Genomic DNA, 27,577 nt, shown 5'->3' on the forward strand with positions numbered 1-27,577 from the left:
CGGGGGCGGTAGTGGGGTACCCGATGATCAGCATACCTTGGCATAGTGGTCCTTTCTGTCACATGCGCCACACGTTGTCCCTTGCGCCGGGCAGTTCCGCCGTCCATGTCGCGGTCCACCGCACCATCCACAATCCGTGGGTCCCGGGATGCGTGTGTTGTGACTTGAGTGTCGTGTAGGCAGAAGAGGCCTCCGTCCCCAAATGCCGCACAGAGAGAAACTAAAGCCACTCTCTGTGCAGCCGTTGAGGCCACAGGCGAAGATTTTCAAGTCCAGGACCGCGAACCTCTGGGACCCCACGCTGCTGCAAGAAAATGCGGATTAAGTACCAAGCACGAAACAGTAACCACAGTGTTTAGGAAAAACGGAAAGGTCTTACCAATCAGGGTAAAGGAAGAGGTAGTGAACCTAGTGGAGAGGTCCGGGACCCACGTGGACTGAAGTACCCCAAGAGGAGTAGTCCTCAGTTGTTCGCCTGTTAGCAGGAGCTGTGGAGCTATGAGACAAGAAGTCCAAAGAGCCAAGGTGCAAGAGGGAGATCCAGGAGGCAGTCCAGTAACAGTCCGTGGTCAAGAGCCAGATATCACTATGCAAACAAATCCAAAGGGGTAGATCCAAGAAGAGTCCAGTAGAGCAAGCCAGGTCGATTCCATGAGCAGTCAGTGATCCAAAGGTATGTAACGCCAAACAGGATGCAGAGCACAGCTGTGAAGCAACGAGTACCTGGGTTTCCGGGTTTAAGTACTCGCGCTTCTGATCACGTGATGCGCAGCTGAGTCACGTGATCGGGCAAGAGCGTCACGTGACCTTACAGTCCCGCGACGCGGAAGCTCAATGCTAGCCCTTCGTGATCCTAGGCGCCAAGGTAATTGCCAATGAAGAAATGGCCGTAGTCTGACAGCCGTTCTGTTACGGACCAGGCGCGGGCGCGCTCGCAAGGCGTGTGAGAGTCCACGTGAGTCCCGGAGAAGGGGGGAAGAAAGGGAAGAGCGAGACAGGGGTTGGGGGAGCGCCTTGGGGACCACATGATGAGGGATCGTGACAGAGTGTCTGCCATCTGGCTTGTGCATAGTTGCCGCCACCCTCATCCCTTGTGGACTGTCGGTGACATGGGCCACCATGGCTGTCGTGAGGGCCGGCTGTAGTTTTTGCAGAGTTGCGCCCATGTTGGCGGCCCTGGCATGTGCCAGCTCTCTTTGGCGACCCAATTCCAGAATGCGTGTTAGAGAGATACCCTTCTCACTGAGCACCATCCTTCTCAGTTTCTCCGTTTGGATGCCATTGATGAGCTGTCTCCGGATTTCTCTCTGGACATCCGTGAACTCACACGATATTGCCAGCTTCCTGAGTCGAGTGTGGTAGGCATGTTGGGTCTCCTCTTCTGCCTGAATTGTGGAACAAAATATGAATGTCTCATAATCAGGGGTGAGTTGCGGGAGAAAATGCGCTGTCAGAGCATCTTTAGCTTGCTGGTAAATGTCCTGGCCATCCCCGATGGTTAGCGAGTTAAAGATACGTAGCACCTCGTCCCCCACATTTAGCAACAGGTGAGATCTCATTTTCCTGGCGGTGGTTATGTCCTTACAGTCCATTGCCATTTCGAATTTCTGGATCCATAACTGCCACCGTGGACCAACTGAAGATGGATCTGTAAAGGGGTCAAAAGGCTGGATCATTGCAGAGCTTCCCTGTGGGCGTGCTTGTGGTGACGACGTTGATAGATTGGCCGCAAGTCTGGACGGCATGCTGGGCCTGGGGGTGGACGTGCCAGTCGCCATAGTGAAAAAACTCACTGTGTCTTGATGGGGTTCGATTTGTCACCTTGGTGTGGATCCACGGGCGCCTGTGCCCCTCAGTGGTCAAAAGCCTCAAAACGTGGTGGATGATCCAGTTGTGCCACTCAGGTGCTCACCATGGATGGTTGTTTCAATCACGTGCGTATGTCGTGAGCATGAAATCTTCCGCGTTGCACCATGGTGGGTCTGACCCCTGGAGGGCAGTTGGTGGAAGTTGTGCTGCTTGATGGCCGTTTGTTGATAAGGCCAGGTCGATTTTACAGGAAGATAGATGCAACACATATATATATATATATATTTTTTTGTATTTGTGTGCCTCCCCCACCGGGTGTCCAAAAATTTTGCGTGTTGCTGTGTGTCAGAACACAGCAGGCAGAGCGTCAAATATGCCTGCTGGGTCCCTGTTCCCTTGTCGCCATTGTTATGTCCTGTCTCCGCGCTGCGGCGCAGGGGGAGACAGGATAAGGAAGGCCGTGATCGTAGGCCGCAGTGGCGCAGCTCTGGAGGGAGCGAAATCAATCACGACACGTTTGATCATTCGATCGCCCGTAACTGCCTCCCATTCGCTGGGCAGGGTTTTTATTAGGACGCCCTACATCACCTCATTGCGGGACGCAGGGTGGATGTAACAGGCATTAGACATGTAATGTCTGTTAGCTCTGTGTATGCAATAAAACGCTGTGAACTTAGAGTGGCTTAAAGTGAAAGTTAAGTACTGGGACGAGGAAGAGGGACGTGAAGAATGCAGGACTCATTACAAGCGCTGCCCCCGGGGGCGTAATGCACGTGACCCCTGTGATTGGGAGCCCCCCAAACACCAGAAGCCTTCACTGTGTGTTACAAGAAACCCGGTCCCCCGGAAGATGGTCGCTGTCCTGTCCTGTGTGAAGTTCAGTGTCTGCGCCCGGAAAGGGAGCGCGCTTCCGGTCTCTGCTGCCCCGCCCCCCTGCGCGTGCTCTCGCCCTGTGCTGCCGCTGCCCGGAAGCAGCCACTAGCCCCGCCCACGCATCCGGCCACTTCCCGTGATGGCAGCAGTAGGGTCCAGGCGTGTGGAGTGACTGCGTCACGTGGTGACGTCACAGTGAGGTAAGTGTGCCGCCCCTTGAATCCCCTCCAAAACACATACCCACCTCCACTGCACACTCCCCTGCCCCCCACCACAGGCCCACCTCCTCACTGCATACTCCCCTGACCCCCTCCACAAGCCCACCTCCCCACTGCACACGCCCCTGCCTCCTCCCTGCCCCCCACCACAGGCCCACCTCCCCACTGCACACGCCCCTGCCTCCTCCCTGCCCCCCACCACAGGCCCACCTCCTCACTGCACACACCCCTGCCCCCCACCACAGCACAAGCCCACCTCCCCACTGCACATGCCCCTGCCTCATCCCTGACCCCACACTCCTCCCTGCCCCCCACCCCAGCACAAGCCCACCTCCCCACTGCACACACCCCTGCCTCATCCCTGACCCCACACTCCTCCTCCCTGCCCCCCACAGCACAAGCCCACCTCCCCACTGCACACTGCCCTGCCCCCTACCACAGCACAATCCCCTGCCCCCCCACCACAGCACAAGCCCACCTCCCCACTGCACACGCCCTGCCCCATCCCTGACCCCACACTCCTCCTCCCTGCCCCCCACAGCACAAGCCCACCTCCCCACTGCACACTCCCCTGCCCCCTACCACAGCACAATCCCCTGCCCCCCCACCACAGCACAAGCCCACCTCCCCACTGCACACGCCCTGCCTCATCCCTGACCCCACACTCCTCCTCTCTGACCCCCCACCACAGCACAAGCTCTCAACTCTCACGCTTTTGGCGGGTGTCACCCGCCTTGTAAACAGCTGTCTCACCCGCCAAGCCTCCAGCACGCCCATTCATTTCAATGGGCGTCTCACCCGCCAAAACTAAAATCGGGTGTTTTCACCCGCCTTTGCGACCCAAATGGTTGAGAGCTATGATCAAGCCCACCTCCACACTGCACACACCCCTGCCTCATCCCTGACCCCACACTCCTCCTCCCTGCCCCCCACAGCACAAGCCCACCTCCCCACTGCACACTCCCCTGCCCCCTACCACAGCACAATCCCCTGCCCCCCCACCACAGCACAAGCCCATCTCCCCACTGCACATGCCCCTGCATCATTCCTGACCCCACACACCCCTCCAACACCCCCACCACAGCACAAGCCCACCTCCCCACTGCACACTTCCCTGCCCCCTACCACAGCACAATCCCCTGCCCCCACCACAGCACAAGCCCACCTCCCCACTGCACACACCCCTGCCTCATCCCTGACCCGCACTCCTCCTCCCTGCCCCCCACAGCACAAGCCCACCTCCCACTGCACACTCCCCTGCCTCATCCCTGACGTCCACATTCTTCCTCCCTGCCCCCCACAGCACAAGCCCACCTCCCCACTGCACACACCCCTGCCTCATCCCTGACCCCACACTCCTCCTCCCTGCCCCCCACAGCACAAGCCCACCTCCCCACTGCACACTCCCCTGCCCCCTACCACAGCACAATCCCCTGCCCCCCACCACAGCACAAGCCCATCCCCCCACTGCACACGCCCCTGCATCATTCCTGACCCCACACCCCCCTCCAACACCCCCACCACAGCACAAGCCCACCTCCCCACTGCACACTCCCCTGCCCCCTACCACAGCACAATCCCCTGCCCCCCACCACAGCACAAGCCCACCTCCTCACTGCACACACCCCTGCCTAATCCCTGACCCCACACTCCTCCTCCCTGCCCCCCACAGCACAAGCCCACCTCCCCACTGCACACTCCCCTGCCTCATCCCTGACGTCCACATTCTTCCTCCCTGCCCCCCACAGCACAAGCCCACCTCCCCACTGAACACTCCCCTGCCCCCTACCACAGCACAATCCCCTGCCCCCCCACCACAGCACAAGCCCACCTCCCCACTGCACACTCCCCTGCCCCCTACCACAGCACAATCCCCTGCCCCCCCACCACAGCACAAGCCCACCTCCCCACTACAAACGCCCTGCCTCATCCCTGACGCCAAACTCCTCCTCCCTGCCCCCCACCACAGCACAAGCCCACCTCCCCACTGCACACACCCCTGCCTCATCCCTGACCCCACACTCCTCCCTGCCCCCCACAGCACAAGCCCACCTCCCCACTGCACACTCCCCTGCCCCCTACCACAGCACAATCCCCTGCCCCCCCACCACAGGCCCATCTCCCCACTGCACACACCCCTGCCTCATTCCTGACGTCCACACTCCTCCTCCCTGCCCCCCACCACAGCACAAGCCCACCTCCCCACTGTACACACCCCTGCCTCTTCCCTGACACCACCCTCCCTGTCCCCCACCACAGCACAAGCCAACCTCCCCACTGCACACGCCCTGCCTCATCCCTGACCCCACAGTCCTCCTCCCTGCCCCCCACCACAGCACAAGTCCACCTCCCCACTGCACACGCCCCTGCCTCATCCCTGACGTCCACACTCCTCCTCCCTGCCCCCCACCACAGCACAAGGCCACCTCCCCACTGCACACGCCCTGCCTCATCCCTGACAGCCACACTCCTCCTCCCACCCCCCACCACAGCACAAGCCCACCGCACATGCCCCTGCCTCATCCCTGACGGCCACACTCCTCCTCCCTGCCCCCCACCACAGCACACGCCCACCTCCCCACTTCACACGCCCTGCCTCATCCCTGACACCACATTCCTCCTCCCTCCCCCACCACAGCACAAGCCCACCTCCCCACTGCACACACCCCTGCCTCATCCCTGACGCCAAATTCCTCCTCCCTGCCCCCCACAGCACAAGCCCACCTCCCCACTCCCCTGCCCCCTACCACAGCATAATCCCCTGCCCCCCACCACAGCACAAGCCCATCTCCCCACTGCACACGCCCCTGCCTCATCCCTGACGCCAAACTCCTCCTCCCTGCCCCCCCACCACAGCACAAGCCCACCTCCCCACTGCAAACGCCCCTGCCACCCACCACAGTACAAGCCCACCTCCCCACTGCACATGCCCCTGCCTCATCCCTGCCCCCACACTCCTCCTCCCTTCCCCCACCACAGCACAAGCCCACCTCCCCACTGCACACTCCCCTGCCCCCACCACAGCACAAGCCCACCTCCCCACTGCACATGCCCTGCCTCATCCTTGACCCCACACTCCTCCTCCTTGCCCCCACCACAGCACAAGCCCTCCTCCCCACTGCACACTCCCCTGCCCCCACCACAGCACAGGCCCACCTCCCCACTGCACATGCCCCTGCCTCATCCCTGACCCCCACCACAGCACAAGCCCACCTCCCCACTGCACACACCCCTCCCTCATCCCTGACCCCACACTCCTCCTCCCTGCCCCCCACAGCACAAGCCCACCTCCCCACTGCACACTCCCCTGCCCCCTACCACAGCACAATCCCCTGCCCCCCCACCACAGCAGAAGCCCATCTCCCCACTGCACACGCCCCTGCATCATTCCTGACCCCACACTCCTCCTCCCTGCCCCCCACCACGGCACAAGCCCACCTCCCCACTGCACACACCCCTGCCTCATTCCTGACACCACCCCCTCCCTGCCCCCCACCACAGCACAAGGCCACCTCCCCACTGCACACGCCCCTGCCTCATCCCTGACAGCCAAACTCCTCCTCCCTGACCCCCCACCACAGCACAAGGCCACCTCCCCACTGCACACGCCCCTGACCCCCACCCAGCACAAGCCCACGTCCCCACTGCACACGCCCCTGCCTCCTCCCTGCCCCCCACCACAAGCCCACCTCCCCACTGCACACACCCCTGCCTCATCCCTGACCCCACACTTCTCCTCCCTGCCCCCACACCACAGCACAATCCCACCTCCCCACTGCACACGCCCCTGCCTCATCCCTGACCCCACACTTCTCCTCCCTGCCCCACACCACAGCACAATCCCACCTCCCCACTGCACACTCCCCTGCCCCCCACCACAGCACAATCCCACCTCCCCACTGCACACACCCCTGCCTCATCCCTGACCCCACACTTCTCCTCCCTGCCCCCACACCACAGCACAATCCCACCTCCCCACTGCACACGCCCCTGCCTCATCCCTGACCCCACACTTCTCCTCCTTGCCCCCATACCACAGCACAATCCCACCTCCCCACTGCACACTCCCCTGCCCCCCACCACAGCACAATCCCACCTCTCCACTGCACACGCCCCTGCCTCATCCCTGACCCCACACTCCTCCTCCCTGCCCCCCACCACAGCACAATCCCCTGCCCCCCACCACAGCACAAGGCCACCTCCCACTGCACGCTCCCCCTTCCTGCCCCCACCACAGCACAAGGCCACCTCCCCAGTGCACACGCCCCTGTCTCATGCCTGACGGCCACACTCCTTCTCCCACACTGCCCCCCAAACAGCACAAGCCCACCTCCCCACTGCACATGCCCCTGTCTCATCCCTGATGGCCACACTCCCCCTCCCACACTGCCCCCCACACTGCACAAGCCCACCTCCTCACTGCACACGCCCCTGCCTCATCCCTGACGGCCACACTCCTCCTCCCTGCCCCCCTAACCACAGCACAAGCCAACCTCCCCACTGCACACACCCCTGCCTCATCCCTGACCCCACACTTCTCCTCCCTGCCCCCACACCACAGCACAATCCCACCTCCCCACTGCACACGCCCCTGCCTCATCCCTGACCCCACACTTCTCCTCCTTGCCCCCACACCACAGCACAATCCCACCTCCCCACTGCACACTCCCCTGCCCCCCACCGCAGCATAATCCCACCTCCCCACTGCACACGCCCCTGCCTCATCCCTGACCCCACACTCCTCCTCCCTGCCCCCCACCACAGCACAATCCCCTGCCCCCCACCACAGCACAAGGCCACCTCCTCACTGCACACGCCCCTGCCTCATCCCTGACCCCACACTTCTCCTCCTTGCCCCCACACCACAGCACAATCCCACCTCCCCACTGCACACTCCCCTGCCCCCCACCACAGCACAATCCCACCTCCCCACTGCACACACCCCTGCCTCATCCCTGACCCCACACTTCTCCTCCCTGCCCCCACACCACAGCACAAGCCCACCTCCCCACTGCACACTCCCCTGCCCCCCACCACAGCACAATCCCACCTCCCCACTGCACACGCCCCTGCCTCATCCCTGACCCCACACTCCTCCTCCCTGCCCCCCACCACAGCACAATCCCCTGCCCCCACCACAGCATAAACCCACCTCCCCACTGCACACGCCCCTGCCTCATCCCTGACCCCACACTCCTCCCTGCCCCCCCACAGCACAAGCCCACCTCCCCACTGCACACTCCCCTGCCCCCCACCACAGCACAATCCCCTGCCCCCCACCACAGTACAAGGCCACCTCCCACTGCACGCTCCCCTGCTTCATCCCTGACCCCACACTCCTCCTCCCTACCCCCCACCACAGCACAATCCCACCTCCCCACTGCACACTCCCCTGCCCCCCACCACAGCACAAGGCCACCTCCCACTGCACGCTCCCCCTTCCTGCCCCCACCACAGCATAAACCCACCTCCCCACTGCACACGCCCCTACCTCATCCCTGACCCCACACTCCTCCTCCCTGCCCCCCAACACAGCACAAGGCCACCTCCCCAGTGCACACGCCCCTGTCTCATGCCTGACGGCCACACTCCTTCTCCCACACTGCCCCCCAAACAGCACAAGCCCACCTCCCCACTGCACATGCCCCTGTCTCATCCCTGACGGCCACACTCCCCCTCCCACACTGCCCCCCACACTGCACAAGCCCACCTCCCCACTGCACACGCCCCTGCCTCATCCCTGACGGCCACACTCCTCCTCCCTGCCCCCCTAACCACAGCACAAGCCAACCTCCCCACTGCACACCCCATGCCTCATCCCTGACAGCCACACTCCTCCTCCTCCCTGCCCCCCACCACAGCCACAGCCAACCTCCCCACTGCTGCCCCCTGCCTCATCCCTGACAGCCACACTCCTCCTCCCTGCACCCCCACCACAGCACAATCCCACCTCTCCACTGCAGATGCCCCTGCTTCATCCCTGACGCCACACTCCTCCTCCCTGCCCCCCACCACAGCACAAGCCCACCTCCCCACTGCACACGCCCCTGCCTCATCCCTGACCCCACACTTCTCCTCCTTGCCCCATACCACAGCACAATCCCACCTCCCCACTGCACACTCCCCTGCCCCCCACCACAGCACAATCCCACCTCTCCACTGCACACGCCCCTGCCTCATCCCTGACCCCACACTCCTCCTCCCTGCCCCCCACCACAGCACAATCCCCTGCCCCCCACCACAGCACAAGGCCACCTCCCACTGCACGCTCCCCCTTCCTGCCCCCACCACAGCACAAGGCCACCTCCCCAGTGCACACGCCCCTGTCTCATGCCTGACGGCCACACTCCTTCTCCCACACTGCCCCCCAAACAGCACAAGCCCACCTCCCCACTGCACATGCCCCTGTCTCATCCCTGACGGCCACACTCCCCCTCCCACACTGCCCCCCACACTGCACAAGCCCACCTCCCCACTGCACACGCCCCTGCCTCATCCCTGACGGCCACACTCCTCCTCCCTGCCCCCCTAACCACAGCACAAGCCAACCTCCCCACTGCACACACCCCTGCCTCATCCCTGACCCCACACTTCTCCTCCCTGCCCCCACACCATAGCACAATCCCACCTCCCCACTGCACACGCCCCTGCCTCATCCCTGACCCCACACTTCTCCTCCTTGCCCCCACACCACAGCACAATCCCACCTCCCCACTGCACACTCCCCTGCCCCCACCACAGCACAATCCCACCTCCCCACTGCACACGCCCCTGCCTCATCCCTGACCCCACACTCCTCCTCCCTGCCCCCCACCACAGCACAATCCCCTGCCCCCCACCACAGCACAAGCCCACCTCCCCACTGCACATGCCCCTGTCTCATCCCTGACGGCCACACTCCCCCTCCCACACTGCCCCCCACACTGCACAAGCCCACCTCCCCACTGCACACGCCCCTGCCTCATCCCTGACGGCCACACTCCTCCTCCCTGCCCCCCTAACCACAGCACAAGCCAACCTCCCCACTGCACACACCCCTGCCTCATCCCTGACCCCACACTTCTCCTCCCTGCCCCCACACCACAGCACAATCCCACCTCCCCACTGCACACGCCCCTGCCTCATCCCTGACCCCACACTTCTCCTCCTTGCCCCCACACCACAGCACAATCCCACCTCCCCACTGCACACTCCCCTGCCCCCCACCACAGCACAATCCCACCTCCCCACTGCACACGCCCCTGCCTCATCCCTGACCCCACACTTCTCCTCCTTGCCCCCACACCACAGCACAATCCCACCTCCCCACTGCACACTCCCCTGCCCCCCACCACAGCACAATCCCACCTCCCCACTGCACACACCCCTGCCTCATCCCTGACCCCACACTTCTCCTCCCTGCCCCCACACCACAGCACAAGCCCACCTCCCCACTGCACACTCCCCTGCCCCCCACCACAGCACAATCCCACCTCCCCACTGCACACGCCCCTGCCTCATCCCTGACCCCACACTCCTCCTCCCTGCCCCCCACCACAGCACAATCCCCTGCCCCACCACAGCATAAACCCACCTCCCCACTGCACACGCCCCTGCCTCATCCCTGACCCCACACTCCTCCTCCCTGCCCCCCCACAGCACAAGCCCACCTCCCCACTGCACACTCCCCTGCCCCCCACCACAGCACAATCCCCTGCCCCCCACCACAGTACAAGGCCACCTCCCACTGCACGCTCCCCTGCTTCATCCCTGACCCCACACTCCTCCTCCCTACCCCCCACCACAGCACAATCCCACCTCCCCACTGCACACTCCCCTGCCCCCCACCACAGCACAAGGCCACCTCCCACTGCACGCTCCCCCTTCCTGCCCCCACCACAGCATAAACCCACCTCCCCACTGCACACGCCCCTACCTCATCCCTGACCCCACACTCCTCCTCCCTGCCCCCCACCACAGCACAAGGCCACCTCCCCAGTGCACACGCCCCTGTCTCATGCCTGACGGCCACACTCCTTCTCCCACACTGCCCCCCAAACAGCACAAGCCCACCTCCCCACTGCACATGCCCCTGTCTCATCCCTGACGGCCACACTCCCCCTCCCACACTGCCCCCCACACTGCACAAGCCCACCTCCCCACTGCACACGCCCCTGCCTCATCCCTGACGGCCACACTCCTCCTCCCTGCCCCCCTAACCACAGCACAAGCCAACCTCCCCACTGCACACCCCATGCCTCATCCCTGACAGCCACACTCCTCCTCCTCCCTGCCCCCCACCACAGCCACAGCCAACCTCCCCACTGCTGCCCCCTGCCTCATCCCTGACAGCCACACTCCTCCTCCCTGCACCCCCACCACAGCACAAGCCCACCTCTCCACTGCAGATGCCCCTGCTTCATCCCTGACCCCACACTCCTCCTCCCTGCCCCCCACCACAGCACAAGCCCACCTCCCCACTGCACACGCCCTGCCTCAACCCTGACAGCCACACTCCTCCTCCCTGCCCCCCCACAGCACAAGCCCACCTCCCCACTGCACACGCCCCTGCCTCATGCCTCACGGCCACACTCCTCCTCCCACACCTCCCCACCACAGCACAAGCCCACCTCCCCACCTCACACGCCCCTGCTCATCCCTGACCCCACACTCCTCCTCCCTGCCCCCCACCACAGCACAAGGCCACCTCCCACTGCACGCTCCCCCTTCCTGCCCTAACCACAGCATAAACCCACCTCCCCACTGCACACGCCCCTGCCTCATCCCTGGCCCCACACTCCTCCTCCCTGCCCCCCACTACAGCACAAGGCCACCTCCCCAGTGCACATGCCCCTGTCTCATGCCTGATGGCCACACTCCTTCTCCCACACTGCCCCCTAAACAGCACAAGCCCACCTCCCTACTGCACATGCCCATGTCTCATTGCTGACGGCCACACTCCAACTCCCACACTGCTCCCCACACAGCACAAGCCCACCTCCCCACTGCACACGCCCCTGCCTCATCCCTGACGGCCACACTCCTCCTCCCTGCACCCCCACCACAGCAAAAGCCCACCTCTCCACTGCAGATGCCCCTGCTTCATCCCTGACCCCACACTCCTCCTCCCTGCCCCCCTAACCACAGCACAAGCCAACCTCCCCCCTACATACCTCCTGCCTCATCCCTGACAGCCACACGCCTCCTCCCTGCACCCCCACCACAGCAAAAGCCCACCTCTCCACTGCAGATGCCCCTGCTTCATCCCTGACCCCACACTCCTCCTCCCTGCCCCCCACCACAGCACAAGCCCACCTCCCCACTGCACACGCCCTGCCTCAACCCTGACAGCCACACTCCTCCTCCCTGCCCCCCCACAGCACAAGCCCACCTCCCCACTGCACACGCCCCTGCCTCATCCCTGACGACTACACTCCTCCTCCCTGCCCCCACCACAGCCAACCTCCCCACTGCTGCCCCCTGCCTCATCCCTGACAGCCACACTCCTCCTCCCTGCACCCCCACCACAGCACAAGCCCACCTCCCCACTGCAGATGCCCCTGCTTCATCCCTGCCCCCACACTCCTCCTCCCTGCCCCCCACCACAGCACAAGCCCACCTCCCCACTGCACATGCCCTGCATCAACCCTGACAGCCACACTCCTCCTCCCACACCTCCCCACCACAGCACAAGCCCACCTCCCCACCTCACACGCCCCTGCTCATCCCTGACAGCCACACTCCTCCTCCCTGTCCCCCTACAGCACAAGCCCACCTCCCCATTGCACACGCCCCTGCCTCATCCCTGACCCCATACTTCTCCCTAATCCCCCATCACAAGCCCACCTCCCACTGCACACCCCCCTCCCTGCCCCCACCACTGCACAAGCCCACCTCCCCACTGCACACGCCCCTGCCTCATCCCTGCCTCCCAGCACAGCACAAGCCCACCCCCACTGCACATTCCCCTGCCTCATCCCTGCCTCCCAGCACAGCACAGGCCCACCTCCCCACTGCATACGCCCCTGCCTCATCCCTGACAGCCACACTCCTCATCCCTGCTCCCCCACCACAGCACAAGCCCACCTCCCCACTGAACACGCCCCTGCATCATCCCTGACCCCACACTCCTCTTCCCTGCCCCCACCATAGCACAATCTCACCTCCCCATGGTACACGCCCACCTCCCCACTGCACACGCCCTGCCCCATCCCTGACACTGCCCTGCACCCCACCACAGCACAATCCCACCTCCCCACTGCACACATCCACCTCCCACGGCACATGCCCTGCCTCATCCCTGACACTGCCCTGCACCCCACCACAGCACAATCCCCCCACTGCACACGCCCCTCGCTCATCGCTAACACCACCCTCCCTGCCCCCCACCACAGCACAATCCCATCTTCCCACTGCACACGCCCACCTTCCCACTGCACCCACCCCTGCCTCATCCCTGGCAGCCACACTCCTCCTCCCTGCCCCCATCACAGCACAAGACCACCGCCCCACTGCACACGCCCCTGCCTCATCTCTAACACCACCCTCCCTGCCCCCCCAGCACAGCACAATCCCACCCCCCCACAGCACACGCCCACCTCCCACTGCACACGCCCTGCCTCATCCCTGACACTGCCCTGCACCCCACCACAGCACACGCCCCTGGCTCATCCCTAACACGACCCTCCCTGCCCCCCAACCACAATCCCACCTCCCCACTGCACACACCCACTGCACACGCCCTGCCTCATCCCTGGCAGCCACACTCCTCCGTGCCCCCCCACCACATCACAAGACCACCTCCCCACTGCACACGCCCCTGCCTCAACCCTGACAGCCACACTCCTCCCTGCCCCCCACAGCACAAGCCCACCTCCCCACTGCACATGCCCCTGCCTCATCCCTGACGACTACACTCCTCCTCCCACACACCCCACCACAAGCCCACCTCCCCACTGCACATGCCCCTGCCTCATGCCTGACGGCGGCACTCCTCCTCCCACACCTCCCCACCATAGCACAAGCCGACCTCCCCACCTCACACGCCCCTGCCTCATCCCTGACAGCCACACTCCTCCTCCCTGCCCCCCTACAGCACAAGCCCACCTCCCCATTGCACACGCCCCTGCCTCATCCCTGACCCCACACTTCTCCCTAATCCTCCCACCACAAGCCCACCTCCCCACTGCACCACCCCCTGCCTCATCCCTAACCCCACACTCCTCCTCCCTGCCTCCCACCACAGCACAAGCCCACCCCCCACTGCACACGCCCCTGCCTCATCCCTGACCCCACACTCCTCCCTAATCCTCCCACCACAAGCCCACCTCCCCACTGTACCACCCCCTGCCTCATCCCTGACAGCCACATTCCGCCTCCCTGCCACCACCACAGCACAAGGCCGCCTCACCACTGCACACGCCCTGCCTCATCCCTGACACTGCCCTGCACCCCACCACAGCACATTCCCCCCACTGCACACGCCCCTCGCTCATCGCTAACACCCTCCCTGCCCCCCACCACAGCACAATCCCATCTTCCCACTGCACCCACCCCTGTCTCATCCCTGGCAGCCACACTCCTCCTCCCTGCCCCCATCACAGCACAAGACTACCTCCCCACTGCACACGCCCCTGCCTCATCCCTGACAGCCACACTCCTCCTCCCTGCACCCCCACCACAGCACAAGCCCACCTCTCCACTGCAGATGCCCCTGCTTCATCCCTGACCCCACACTCCTCCTCCCTGCCCCCCACCACAGCACAAGCCCACCTCCCCACTGCACACGCCCTGCCTCAACCCTGACAGCCACACTCCTCCTCCCTGCCCCCCCACAGCACAAGCCCACCTCCCCACTGCACACGCCCCTGCCTCATGCCTCACGGCCACACTCCTCCTCCCACACCTCCCCACCACAGCACAAGCCCACCTCCCCACCTCACACGCCCCTGCTCATCCCTGACCCCACACTCCTCCTCCCTGCCCCCCACCACAGCACAAGGCCACCTCCCACTGCACGCTCCCCCTTCCTGCCCTAACCACAGCATAAACCCACCTCCCCACTGCACACGCCCCTGCCTCATCCCTGGCCCCACACTCCTCCTCCCTGCCCCCCACTACAGCACAAGGCCACCTCCCCAGTGCACATGCCCCTGTCTCATGCCTGATGGCCACACTCCTTCTCCCACACTGCCCCCTAAACAGCACAAGCCCACCTCCCTACTGCACATGCCCATGTCTCATTGCTGACGGCCACACTCCAACTCCCACACTGCTCCCCACACAGCACAAGCCCACCTCCCCACTGCACACGCCCCTGCCTCATCCCTGACGGCCACACTCCTCCTCCCTGCACCCCCACCACAGCAAAAGCCCACCTCTCCACTGCAGATGCCCCTGCTTCATCCCTGACCCCACACTCCTCCTCCCTGCCCCCCTAACCACAGCACAAGCCAACCTCCCCCCTACATACCTCCTGCCTCATCCCTGACAGCCACACGCCTCCTCCCTGCACCCCCACCACAGCAAAAGCCCACCTCTCCACTGCAGATGCCCCTGCTTCATCCCTGACCCCACACTCCTCCTCCCTGCCCCCCACCACAGCACAAGCCCACCTCCCCACTGCACACGCCCTGCCTCAACCCTGACAGCCACACTCCTCCTCCCTGCCCCCCCACAGCACAAGCCCACCTCCCCACTGCACACGCCCCTGCCTCATCCCTGACGACTACACTCCTCCTCCCTGCCCCCCACCACAGCCAATCTCCCCACTGCTGCCCCCTGCCTCATCCCTGACAGCCACACTCCTCCTCCCTGCACCCCCACCACAGCACAAGCCCACCTCCCCACTGCAGATGCCCCTGCTTCATCCCTGCCCCCACACTCCTCCTCCCTGCCCCCCCACCACAGCACAAGCCCACCTCCCCACTGCACATGCCCTGCATCAACCCTGACAGCCACACTCCTCCTCCCACACCTCCCCACCACAGCACAAGCCCACCTCCCCACCTCACACGCCCCTGCTCATCCCTGACAGCCACACTCCTCCTCCCTGTCCCCCTACAGCACAAGCCCACCTCCCCATTGCACACGCCCCTGCCTCATCCCTGACCCCATACTTCTCCCTAATCCCCCATCACAAGCCCACCTCCCACTGCACACCCCCCTCCCTGCCCCCACCACTGCACAAGCCCACCTCCCCACTGCACACGCCCCTGCCTCATCCCTGCCTCCCAGCACAGCACAAGCCCACCCCCACTGCACATTCCCCTGCCTCATCCCTGCCTCCCAGCACAGCACAGGCCCACCTCCCCACTGCATACGCCCCTGCCTCATCCCTGACAGCCACACTCCTCATCCCTGCTCCCCCACCACAGCACAAGCCCACCTCCCCACTGAACACGCCCCTGCATCATCCCTGACCCCACACTCCTCTTCCCTGCCCCCACCATAGCACAATCTCACCTCCCCATGGCACACGCCCACCTCCCCACTGCACACGCCCTGCCCCATCCCTGACACTGCCCTGCACCCCACCACAGCACAATCCCACCTCCCCACTGCACACATCCACCTCCCACGGCACATGCCCTGCCTCATCCCTGACACTGCCCTGCACCCCACCACAGCACAATCCCCCCACTGCACACGCCCCTCGCTCATCGCTAACACCACCCTCCCTGCCCCCCACCACAGCACAATCCCATCTTCCCACTGCACACGCCCACCTTCCCACTGCACCCACCCCTGCCTCATCCCTGGCAGCCACACTCCTCCTCCCTGCCCCCATCACAGCACAAGACCACCGCCCCACTGCACACGCCCCTGCCTCATCTCTAACACCACCCTCCCTGCCCCCCCAGCACAGCACAATCCCACCCCCCCACAGCACACGCCCACCTCCCACTGCACACGCCCTGCCTCATCCCTGACACTGCCCTGCACCCCACCACAGCACACGCCCCTGGCTCATCCCTAACACGACCCTCCCTGCCCCCCAACCACAATCCCACCTCCCCACTGCACACACCCACTGCACACGCCCTGCCTCATCCCTGGCAGCCACACTCCTCCGTGCCCCCCCACCACATCACAAGACCACCTCCCCACTGCACACGCCCCTGCCTCAACCCTGACAGCCACACTCCTCCCTGCCCCCCACAGCACAAGCCCACCTCCCCACTGCACATGCCCCTGCCTCATCCCTGACGACTACACTCCTCCTCCCACACACCCCACCACAAGCCCACCTCCCCACTGCACATGCCCCTGCCTCATGCCTGACGGCGGCACTCCTCCTCCCACACCTCCCCACCATAGCACAAGCCGACCTCCCCACCTCACACGCCCCTGCCTCATCCCTGACAGCCACACTCCTCCTCCCTGCCCCCCTACAGCACAAGCCCACCTCCCCATTGCACACGCCCCTGCCTCATCCCTGACCCCACACTCCTCCCTAATCCTCCCACCACAAGCCCACCTCCCCACTGCACCACCCCCTGCCTCATCCCTAACCCCACACTCCTCCTCCCTGCCTCCCACCACAGCACAAGCCCACCCCCCACTGCACACGCCCCTGCCTCATCCCTGACCCCACACTCCTCCCTAATCCTCCCACCACAAGCCCACCTCCCCACTGTACCACCCCCTGCCTCATCCCTGACAGCCACATTCCGCCTCCCTGCCACCACCACAGCACAAGGCCGCCTCACCACTGCACACGCCCTGCCTCATCCCTGACACTGCCCTGCACCCCACCACAGCACATTCCCCCCACTGCACACGCCCCTCGCTCATCGCTAACACCCTCCCTGCCCCCCACCACAGCACAATCCCATCTTCCCACTGCACCCACCCCTGTCTCATCCCTGGCAGCCACACTCCTCCTCCCTGCCCCCATCACAGCACAAGACTACCTCCCCACTGCACACGCCCCTGCCTCATCCCTAACACCACCCTCCCCTACCCCCCACAGCACAATCCCACCCCCCCAGCACACGCCCACCGCCCACTGCACACGCCCTGCCTCATCCCTGACACTGCCCTGCACCCCACCACAGCACATGCCCCCCCACTACACACGCCCCTGGCTCATCCCTAACACCACCTTCCCTGCCCCCCAACCACAATCCCACCTCCCCACCGTACACACCCACTGGACACGCCCTGCCTCATCCCTGGCAGCCACACTCCTCCTCCCTGTCCCCACCACAGGGCCACCTCCCCACTGCACACGCCCTGCCTCATCCCTGGCAGCCACACTCCTCTGTGCCCCCCCACCACATCACAAGACCACCTCCCCACTGCACACGCCCCTGCCTCAACCCTGACAGCCACACTCCTCCCTGTCCCCACCACAGGGCCACCTCCCCACTGCACACGCCCCTGCTTCATCCCTGAGCCCACACTCCTCCTCTCACACCGCCCACCACAGCACTAGGCCACCTCCCCACTGAACTCCTCCTACCTCATCCCTGACGGCCACTCTCCTCCTCCCCGCCACCCGCACCACAGCACAAGCCCACCTCCCCACTGCACACGCCCCTGGGTCATGGTGCCTGGCCCTGGACCTGGAGTCTGTGTATGGATAGCAATGTTTACAGAATATGTACAGGATATAATGCCGGCCCCTGGATCTGGAGCACCATATCCTGGATATATTCTGTAAACATTGCTGTCCATACACTGACTCCAGATTCAGGGCCGGGCATCATATCCTGTATATGTTGTGTCAACATTAATGTCTGGAGTCTGGCTCCAGATCTAGGTCTCGACCACCGTTCGCGAATTGTCTGATACTGCTGTAAATTATGTAAATTTGAAGTGCATCTATGTAAGAAGCTCCGAAAAAAGACTATGGAGTTCATTTCTGATTGTGGCGTAACATGAATGAAAGGTGTAAAAGCCTTGAGTAAGGCTTGTACGCCTTTCATTCATGCCATGCCACATTGTATGGTGGAGAGGAGGGGCAAACACAACTTGCGTTTCCATCGGCATGGATTACCATGCAGGCGCAAATGCTGGCAGTCTCTATGGAGTCCACTGGCTTTATGCAGTAGCATAAAGCAGGCGGTCCCCATAAAGAACAGTTGTACATGTTGCAAGCCATGCTCACAAGTAAAATGAAACGTCCGACATGCAACATCTAGGACCTGATTCACAGAACGTTTTCCTATGGGATTGCGCCATTATAAAACACTTCCATGGATCAGGCCCATAATTGTGATTGTGAATGCTCTATGCGTGAATGGTAAGCATTGTTCACAATTAAAAGTAAATGCTGCCTGGCATGCAAGCATGGCAGTCAACGTTTACTCACTTTGTACGTCGGAGTGCAAAAGGGCAGGGCAAAAGACAGCGTATGCGTGAACATTTGGCAGCAGTGACCTGGCTAAGCCAGAGTGCAAATGTACCAGGTCCCTGTCAAATTACATTTTGGAGCAAAATAAGCTAATATGTGGTGCCCATGGAACACTAGCTCTCCCCATCGTTTTTCTCTTCATCTTATTGTTTTTTTTCTTGTTAAATAATGTTAGTAACATTTTGAAGAATGATGAATTGATAATAGTTCTTGTTACCGGTTTTGAATCCAGGGTTGGGGTGGTATCATTCTCCTCTTCTGGGGACCCTATCTGAAGTTCAGAGTGTTAGCACTCTAAATAGGGAACACAAAATGGAGGAAGAACACATTAAAAGCAAATATTGATTGTGTTTATGTAACGTTGTAAAGTACTCTCCACCTCCTGGAACCCTCGGTTGGACACGCCATTTTTTTGATCATTGCCAGATTTGTTAACAGTGTACATTTTCCCTCTGCAGACACCCAAGACCTGGATATCAAACATCTAAATGGGAAGAAGGAAAGTCCGGCACTTGCCTGAGCGCGACACAGCAGCACCACCACCAGCCGCACCTGCCTGTAGCGTCTCTATTGTAAGAGGCATGCCTGAGATTCGCTTCCTGCCGGAAGACTCTGTAAGGATGGGGCCTGACATCTGGGAAAGGGTAATACCTGGAGAGATTGGAACGCTCCCAGAGTCAGAGACCTCAGTCAAGAGCCCTTTCAAAAACCGGCAAAGTGTTTTTGAGGCTGAGCCCCCTGCACGGAATGGCACCAGCATCGGAATCTGTGCCACGCTACAACACCTGCAGGCAAAAATGGATCGCTTGCAGAATACTCTGGAGGCCATGCCCCTTAAAGTTGCAGAGATTATGAAGCAGATCTGGTTAACAACGGGTCAGGGGTACCTGAAAAGACATGTAATGTCTGCGGAGATGGTCAGTCCTGCAACGGGCAGACACTGTGATCTACATGGATTTCTTCCACCTCCTCTTCAAGACAATACAGTGGAACCCAGCCTGAGTCCTGAGCAAGTGTTTACTGATAGCCTGGGGCAACATCAGAACCACTGCCCACAACTGGTGACCACTGATTTGCAGAGCCAAGGGAACCACTGCCTACAACTGGTGACTACTGATGGGCAGAGCCAACGGAACCACTCCCTTCAATCGGTGACTACTGATGTGCAGAGTCAACAGAAACACTCCGTACAACCGGTGACTACTGATGGGCAAAGCCAACGGAACCACTGCATACAAGCAGTATTTGAAGGTTTTCATTGCCAGCACCAGAGTCAGGCCATGCGTCCAACTTGCATTGATAGACCAAGCCCGGAGGAGAGTCTGTGCACTCAACTAGTGTTAACTGCCCGGCAGGACCCACAGCCAAACCTCAAGCACGAAACGTTGATTCCTGAAGAGAACGGACAGGAGAAGAACCAAGTCCCACACCAAATGTTGTATTATGGACCAGATCTAAGCTGCAAGTTAGACCCATGGTGTTTAAATGGACTGGGCCAAGCTGAACCCATATACCTGGCATCAAACTCTCTTCCTGCAGTTGAAGCTGCCTTCATAAGCTCCTTGACAAGAAGAAATGCAAACTTAGAGATGATCAAAGCCACCCCAGGTAAGTTTGTTAAACCAATGGTTTGTGCCTTGAATAGGATGTGCACTGATACTGTGGCAATAAGACCCAAGGCGGCAGGCCAATACCGCCCCAGGTATTGTCCCCGGGGCGGCCTTCACGAAGCCCCGGGGGCATTACCTGGGGCGGTATTGGCTCGCCGCCGAGGGTCTTATAGCCATTAGTACCCCGGCCTGTTAGACCTGGGTACTAATGGCATTTCTTTCTGTTTCGAAACGCAGCAAAAAATGGCCGCCGGGAAAGGGAAAACGTAGTCCATTTTCCCTTTCCATGGCGGCCATCAGGAGTGGACGTGCTGGGAACAGAAGTGTTTCCAGCACGTTTGCTCCCAAGAAAAGAAGAAAAAAGAAGGTAAGTGGGGATGGGAGGGCAGGGAGGGGATAGTTTGTGGGGGAGGCGGGTAGAGGAAAAGAAAAACTTACCTGAGGTGCCGGCGGGGGACGAAGGCAGCCTGCAGCCATGGGGAGGCTCGGAGCGGGGATTGCCCCGTTTCGAGCCTCCTCATTGGCTAAGGGGCTGCCTCGCCGGAAACAGAGTATCCGGCACGCGCGGGACTTTCTAACGTACACGGGAATACCATATGGAATGGCTCAGAAAAGAGCCAATCCACACGTAGTATTCCCGGTGTACATTGCGCGCCGGGTACTCTTGTAATTTAACACACCTTGTATTAAATATGTGTTAGTCTTTAATATTCATAGACAAAATGCCCTCTTGATCACTTCTTTGGCAAAGGAAAATGATCTAAAGCACATTGAAGTCTAGACATGGGCAGGCCAAAGGGATCTGAAAAACATTCTGAGGTGGGTATGTATGGAGGGCAGAGTGCAAGGGGATCTGAAATACTGTCTGATGTGGGTATGTGAGGATGGCAGAGTGAGTGCAAGGGGATCTGAAGCACAGTCTGAGGTTGGTAGGGCACAGTGTAAGGGGATCTGAAGCACAGTCTGAGGGTGGTAGGGCACAGTGTAAGGGGATCTGAAGCACAGTCTGAGGTTAGTAGGGCACAGTGTCAGGGGATCTGAAGCACAGTCTGAGGTTGGTAGGGCACAGTGCAAGGGGATCTGAAGCACAGTCTGTGATGGGTATGTTGGGAGGGCACAGTGTAAGGGGATCTGAAGCACAGTCTGAGGTTGGTAGGGCACAGTGCAAGGGGATCTGAAGCACAGTCTGTGATGGGTATGTTGGAAGGGCACAGTGCAAGCAGAACTGAGGTACAGTCGGTGGTGGGCATGTGGGAAGGGCACAGTGAAGGGGATCTGAAGCACAGTCTGAGGTTGGTAGGGCACAGTGCAAGGGGATCTGAAGCACAGTCTGAGGTTGGTAGGGCACAGTGTAAGGGGATCTGAAGCACAGTCTGAGGTTGGTAGGGCACAGTGCAAGGGGATCTGAAGCACAGTCTGTGATGGGTATCTGGACCCTTCATCTCTAGTATTGCCGGTGTCCCATGATCTGGACCCTTCCTTTCTAGTATTGCCTGTGTCCCATGATCTGGACCCTTCCTCGCTAGTATTGCCTGTGTCCCATGATTTGGACCCTTCCTCGCTAGTATTGCCTGTGTCCCATGATATGGACCCTTCCTTTCTAGTATTGCCTGTGTCCCATGATTTGGACCCTTCCTCGCTAGTATTGCTGGTGTCCCATGATCTGGACCCTTCCTCGCTAGTATTGCCTGTGTCCCAGGATCTGGGCCCTTCCTCGCTAGTATTGCTGGTGTCCCATGATCTGGACCCTTCCTCTCTAGTATTGCCGGTGTCCCATGATCTGGACCCTTCCTTTCTAGTATTGCCGGTGTCCCATGAGCTGGACCCTTCCTCTCTAATATTGCCGGTGTCCCATGAGCTGGACCCTTCCTTTCTAGTGTTGCCGGTGTCCCATGATCTGGACCCTTCATCTCTAGTATTGCCGGTGTCCCATGATCTGGACCCTTCCTTTCTAGTATTGCCGGTGTCCCATGAGCTGGACCCTTCCTCTCTAGTATTGCCGGTGTTCCATGATCTGGGCCCTTCCTTTCTAGTATTGCCGGTGTCCCATGATCTGAACCTTCCTCTCTAGTATTGCCGGTGTCCCATGATCTGGACCCTTCCTCTCTAGTATTGCCTGTGTCCCATGATCTGGACCCTTCCTCGCTAGTATTGCTGGTGTCCCATGATCTGGACCCTTCCTCTCTAGTATTGCCGGTGTCCCATGATCTGGACCCTTCCTTTCTAGCATTGCCGTTGTCCCATGAGCTGGACCCTTCCTCTCTAATATTGCCGGTGTCCCATGATCTGGACCCTTCCTTTCTAGTATTGCCGGTGTCCCATGATCTGGACCCTTCATCTCTAGTATTGCTGGTGTCCCATGATCTGGACCCTTCCTCTCTAGTATTGCCGGTGTCCCATGATCTGGACCCTTCCTCTCTAGTATTGCCTGTGTCCCATGATCTGAACCCTTCCTCGCTAGTATTGCCTGTGTCCCATGATTTCGACCCTTCCTCGCTAGTATTGCCTGTGTCCCATGATCTGGGCCCTTCCTTTCTAGTATTGCCGGTGTCCCATGATCTGAACCCTTCCTCTCTAGTATTGCCGGTGTCCCATGATCTGGACCCTTCCTCTCTAGTATTGCCGGTGTCCCATGATCTGGACCCTTCCTCTCTAGTATTGCCGGTGTCCCATGATCTGGACCCTTCCTCTCTAGTATTGCCGGTGTCCCATGATCTGGACCCTTCCTTTCTAGTATTGCCGGTGTCCCATGATCTGAACCCTTCCTCGCTAGTATAGCCGGTGTCCCATGATCTGGACCCTTCCTCGCTAGTATTGCTGGTGTCCCATGAGCTGGACCCTTCCTCTCTAGTATTGCCGGTGTCCCATGATCTGGACCCTTCCTTTCTAGTATTGCCGGTGTCCCATGATCTGAACCCTTCCTCTCTAGTATTGCCGGTGTCCCATGATCTGAACCCTTCCTCTCTAGTATTGCCTGTGTCCCATGATCTGGGCCCTTCCTCTCTAGTATTGCCTGTGTCCCATGATCTGGGCCCTTCCTTTCTAGTATTGCCGGTGTCCCATGATTTTGACCCTTCCTCGCTAGCATTGCCTGTGTCCCAGGATCTGGGCCCTTCCTTTCTAGTATTGCCTATGTCCCATGATCTGGGCCCTTCCTCTCTAGTATTGCCGGTGTCTCATGATCTGGGCCCTTCCTCTCTAGTATTTCTGGTGTCTTATAAGTTGAGACTGACTCACTTATATGCAGGGGGGATCCCTCCTAAGATCAGAGCTCACCTCTGATATGGGTCCAGCCTGCACATCACATGTTCGAAAACCAGCAGTGCCAGCTCCTTACTCATCCTTCTGATGTTGATATATTAAGAACTAATAGTTGTGAAGGCATCATGAAGCAAGACACAGACAACAGATTCAAAGTTCAAACGAAATACTTTTATTAACTTAAATGTCAGGATGGTGTAAGGCCTAACTTGCCCTATGCTAAGGTGGGATTTCCCTACCTAAAGAAACTAAGGATAGTCTGAGTCAGTAACTTCAACTTAAAAGTCTGTCTGTGTCCAAAACCTATGCTTGCCCTCACAACTAAAGCTAAACCGCATGTACGGATGTCAACAACAAATTATGTAGTGTTCCAAAATAAAGTTCTGAGCTTCTTCCAGCTCTTGGCTTACGTTCCAACTCACCTCTCCCAAGTTCAAGGCAGTGCCACAAAATCTCAGGGTTCCCTTCCCAAGAGAACAACACAGGTCTAGAAATCTGTTAGGGAGAATTCTCATTTCGAATGGATTGTGTGTTCCCACGTATCTTTGATATTTCCAATGTCCAGCTTGCTGCCTCGGAATTCTTTTTCAGTAGAGGGAGCTGTGTGTGGATGACTGGTCAGGTCGATGTCAATCGGAGGCCTCTGTTCTGATGTAGACGTCATCACGGGTATAAGTAGCTTGTGCAGTGCCTGTTGCTCAGTTCTGTTTTTCCGCGCTTCACAGCTTCGGTAACATAACGCTTGGTTCTGTGTGATCTTCGAATTTCTTTGAGTTTTCTTGAGAGACTATCTTTGAGTTTTCGACGAAATGACTTCCTCATCAGCTTTGTCTACTCCCTGGTCTGGTTTAAAAAAATGCGCGACTGCTGGGCAGAAATGTCCATGGCGGACCCGCACAGGGTCTGCCTCTTGTGTCTAGGAGCAGAACATGCGTGTTCGGAGTGCGACGAATGCATGTCGATGACGGCCAAGGCCTTGAGGGAGCGCAGAGGAAAGTTGGAGAGAGGTAGGCCTAAAAAATCTATTACCCCGTCCAAACGTAAGTCATCTGACGAGTCGAGGCCTTCGTCTCCCCGTCATAAAAAACCTAAACTCTCCTGTTCTCATTCACAAAGTGGATCACATCTTTCCTAGTCTTCGAGGCATGGTAAAAAGATGCAACATAGATCGCCATCCACTTCTTCTTTTTCTAGTTCACCTGAAAGGGTTGTCTGTCCCACGAAACACAGTACCCCAGCTCAATGGGAGGAATTCAGAATGAGTATGTTAAAGGTCTTTGAGAACGTGGCCTTGCCCCCCTCAAAAGCACCTAGAGGCGATACCCCAGACAAAACACCTGGGAAGCACAGAAGCCGTGAGTCTTCGACCTCGGCTGTGGAAACTCCTCAAGAGTGATCTAATCCCTCGAGTCAAAAGAAAGCCCCTTTGACGCACAAAATATCGACGTCCTCAACGCCGAAAGAAACCCATATGACAAAGTCCAAGGGTGTATCGTCGACGCCATCGGCAACAAAATCAAAGGAGGGGTCATCGACACCTCAAATATCGACCTCCTTGATGCCGTACATGACAATTGCTTCAACGCTTTCGTTGAAGACCTCGACATTCTTGTCGAAAACATTGACGTCTTCGGAAAAATCGAAGCCGTCGACTGTTTTGTCGAAGTTGTCCATGTCATCATCGACGATTTTAACACTGTCAGCTCCTATCATGACGTCTATAGTGCCTTCTTCTGCTCCTCCTTTTGAGAGGATTTACACACCACAACCCCGTTCAGACTATTTTAAAACTCTTTCTTCGATCTATGAGGAGTCATCTGAAGAGGAGAGACCATTTGGTCTGGAATGGACACCTTCAGTCCCAGGAGAACTCCTATTTGAACAATCTAGAATAAAGAATCTGCAGGACTCACTGCATGAGGCAAGTGGCATTTTGACACTCCCCATGAAGCTGAATTTCGTAGAGCAGATCCAGGAGATCATGATGAAGGCAACTATAGACAGCTCATGTCTAGAGTAACAGAATACCTGGGAGGGTCCAGACCCACACCTGTTTTCGAACAAGATGATTTAACGGACATTCGAGATAAAGGACCACAGGAAGACCCTATTGTCCCTTTTCATAAGGCTCTTCAAAAGAGGGTAACTACCAACTGGGAAACACCAGAGGTTATCCCAGCGGTGAATAAAAGGCTAACAGCTGTTAGGCAGAAATCTGTGCAGTTCCCTTTGGGAACACTGCAAAAGATTTAGGACTACAGGTGTTAGCAGTAAACCCACTTGGTAGCAGTCTGTACCACCCAGATTTACCTGGTAGCTGTGGCTGAGCAGTCAGACTTCCCTCAAGAAGAGTTAGGCAGTATGCAAAGTATACACAATAGGCACTCGGATACAATAATACAAGCAAACACTGACCAGAGCTTTGGTATCAAAGTATATAATTATTTATTTAAAAACACACTATTTGAAACACTCCAGCACTCTTGTTGTAAAACACTCTAAACACAGTTACTATTATAATATATACAACCCTTATTCCTTATCAGATAAGTCTTAGTTAACACCACTTATTTCCAGACAGAGGCGAGCGCTTAACTATAGATGACACTCCAATAAGTTCAAGAAGAAGGGAGGGAAAAAGACAGAATATGGAAAGATACACCACTTTAAGATTTAGGAACACTTTAAGCAAGGCAGAAGAGCAAAAGTCACTTGTGAGTCAAAGTCCATAGGCTGGGCCCACTCTTAGAGAGAGCAGAGCACAAATGCGCCCAAGATCACACAGTTACACTAGGCTTTGAAAGTCTTGCAGAGTGTTCGAAAAGAGTTTAGTGAGGCTCAGAAAAGTTTAGCCAGGGTGTCCCAGGCTAACCCAGGTTCGAAAGCCGGGGGCTAAATCTACCCCGTACAGTCGGTGGCAAGGGAAGCCAGACGGAACACGGTACCTTAAGTGGAAAGGATCCTCCAGCGGTGGCAGTTGTTCCTGGCAGCGGGTGCAAGTCTCGGCGTCGTCCAGGGGAAGAGAAGATCTCGACTTGGAGGAAAGCTGAAGGTCGTTGCACTGCCAGGGAAGAAACCAGCCGCGGAGTTTTCCAGTTAAAGGTATTACCCTTTATTTCGCGGTTGTGGTAAAACGTGGTATTCTGGTTGCCGGGGTGCTTGGCACAGGCAAGGCAGCCACGAGATGCGTCGGGAAGGCGAAAAGACGGTGAAACTGGTTATCCCCACCAGTCAAAGGAAGAAGACTCTCCGGCGGGAGATCTGCTCTGTCGTTGGGAAAAGTGGTGAGACGGTCCAGCAGGGCTCCACCGGTGGTGTCGTCGTGGCCGGTCGGCTCAGCTTCTCCCTCGTCGGATTCTTAGGTCCTGTGGCGACTTCTGAGGATCCAGTCCCCAAATCCCTGCTTTTATGCAGAAAACCCCCATTCACTCAGCCTAGCTGTCACTCAAACATGCTAAGTGGTGAGC

General features: G+C 59.2%; 1 protein-coding gene across 2 annotated transcripts in view; it reads left to right on the top strand.

Annotated features, from left to right (window-relative positions):
• Positions 1-2,791: 2,791 nt before the first annotated feature.
• The window catches only part of LOC138565135 (uncharacterized), a 130,067-nt gene continuing 105,281 nt past the window's right edge, over positions 2,792-27,577 (top strand). For both annotated transcript variants that reach the window (XM_069642959.1, XM_069642958.1), the window contains exons 1-2: positions 2,792-2,882; positions 19,698-20,847. In XM_069642959.1, coding sequence (XP_069499060.1) covers positions 19,728-20,847 — 1,120 coding nt within the window. In that variant the 5' untranslated portion in view covers positions 2,792-2,882; positions 19,698-19,727. The remainder of the gene's footprint in view (positions 2,883-19,697; positions 20,848-27,577) is intronic.

This window comes from Ambystoma mexicanum, chromosome 1p, assembly GCF_040938575.1.
Source record: "Ambystoma mexicanum isolate Mex_15411 chromosome 1p, UKY_AmexF1_1, whole genome shotgun sequence".
Taxonomy (NCBI): Eukaryota; Metazoa; Chordata; class Amphibia; order Caudata; family Ambystomatidae; genus Ambystoma; species Ambystoma mexicanum.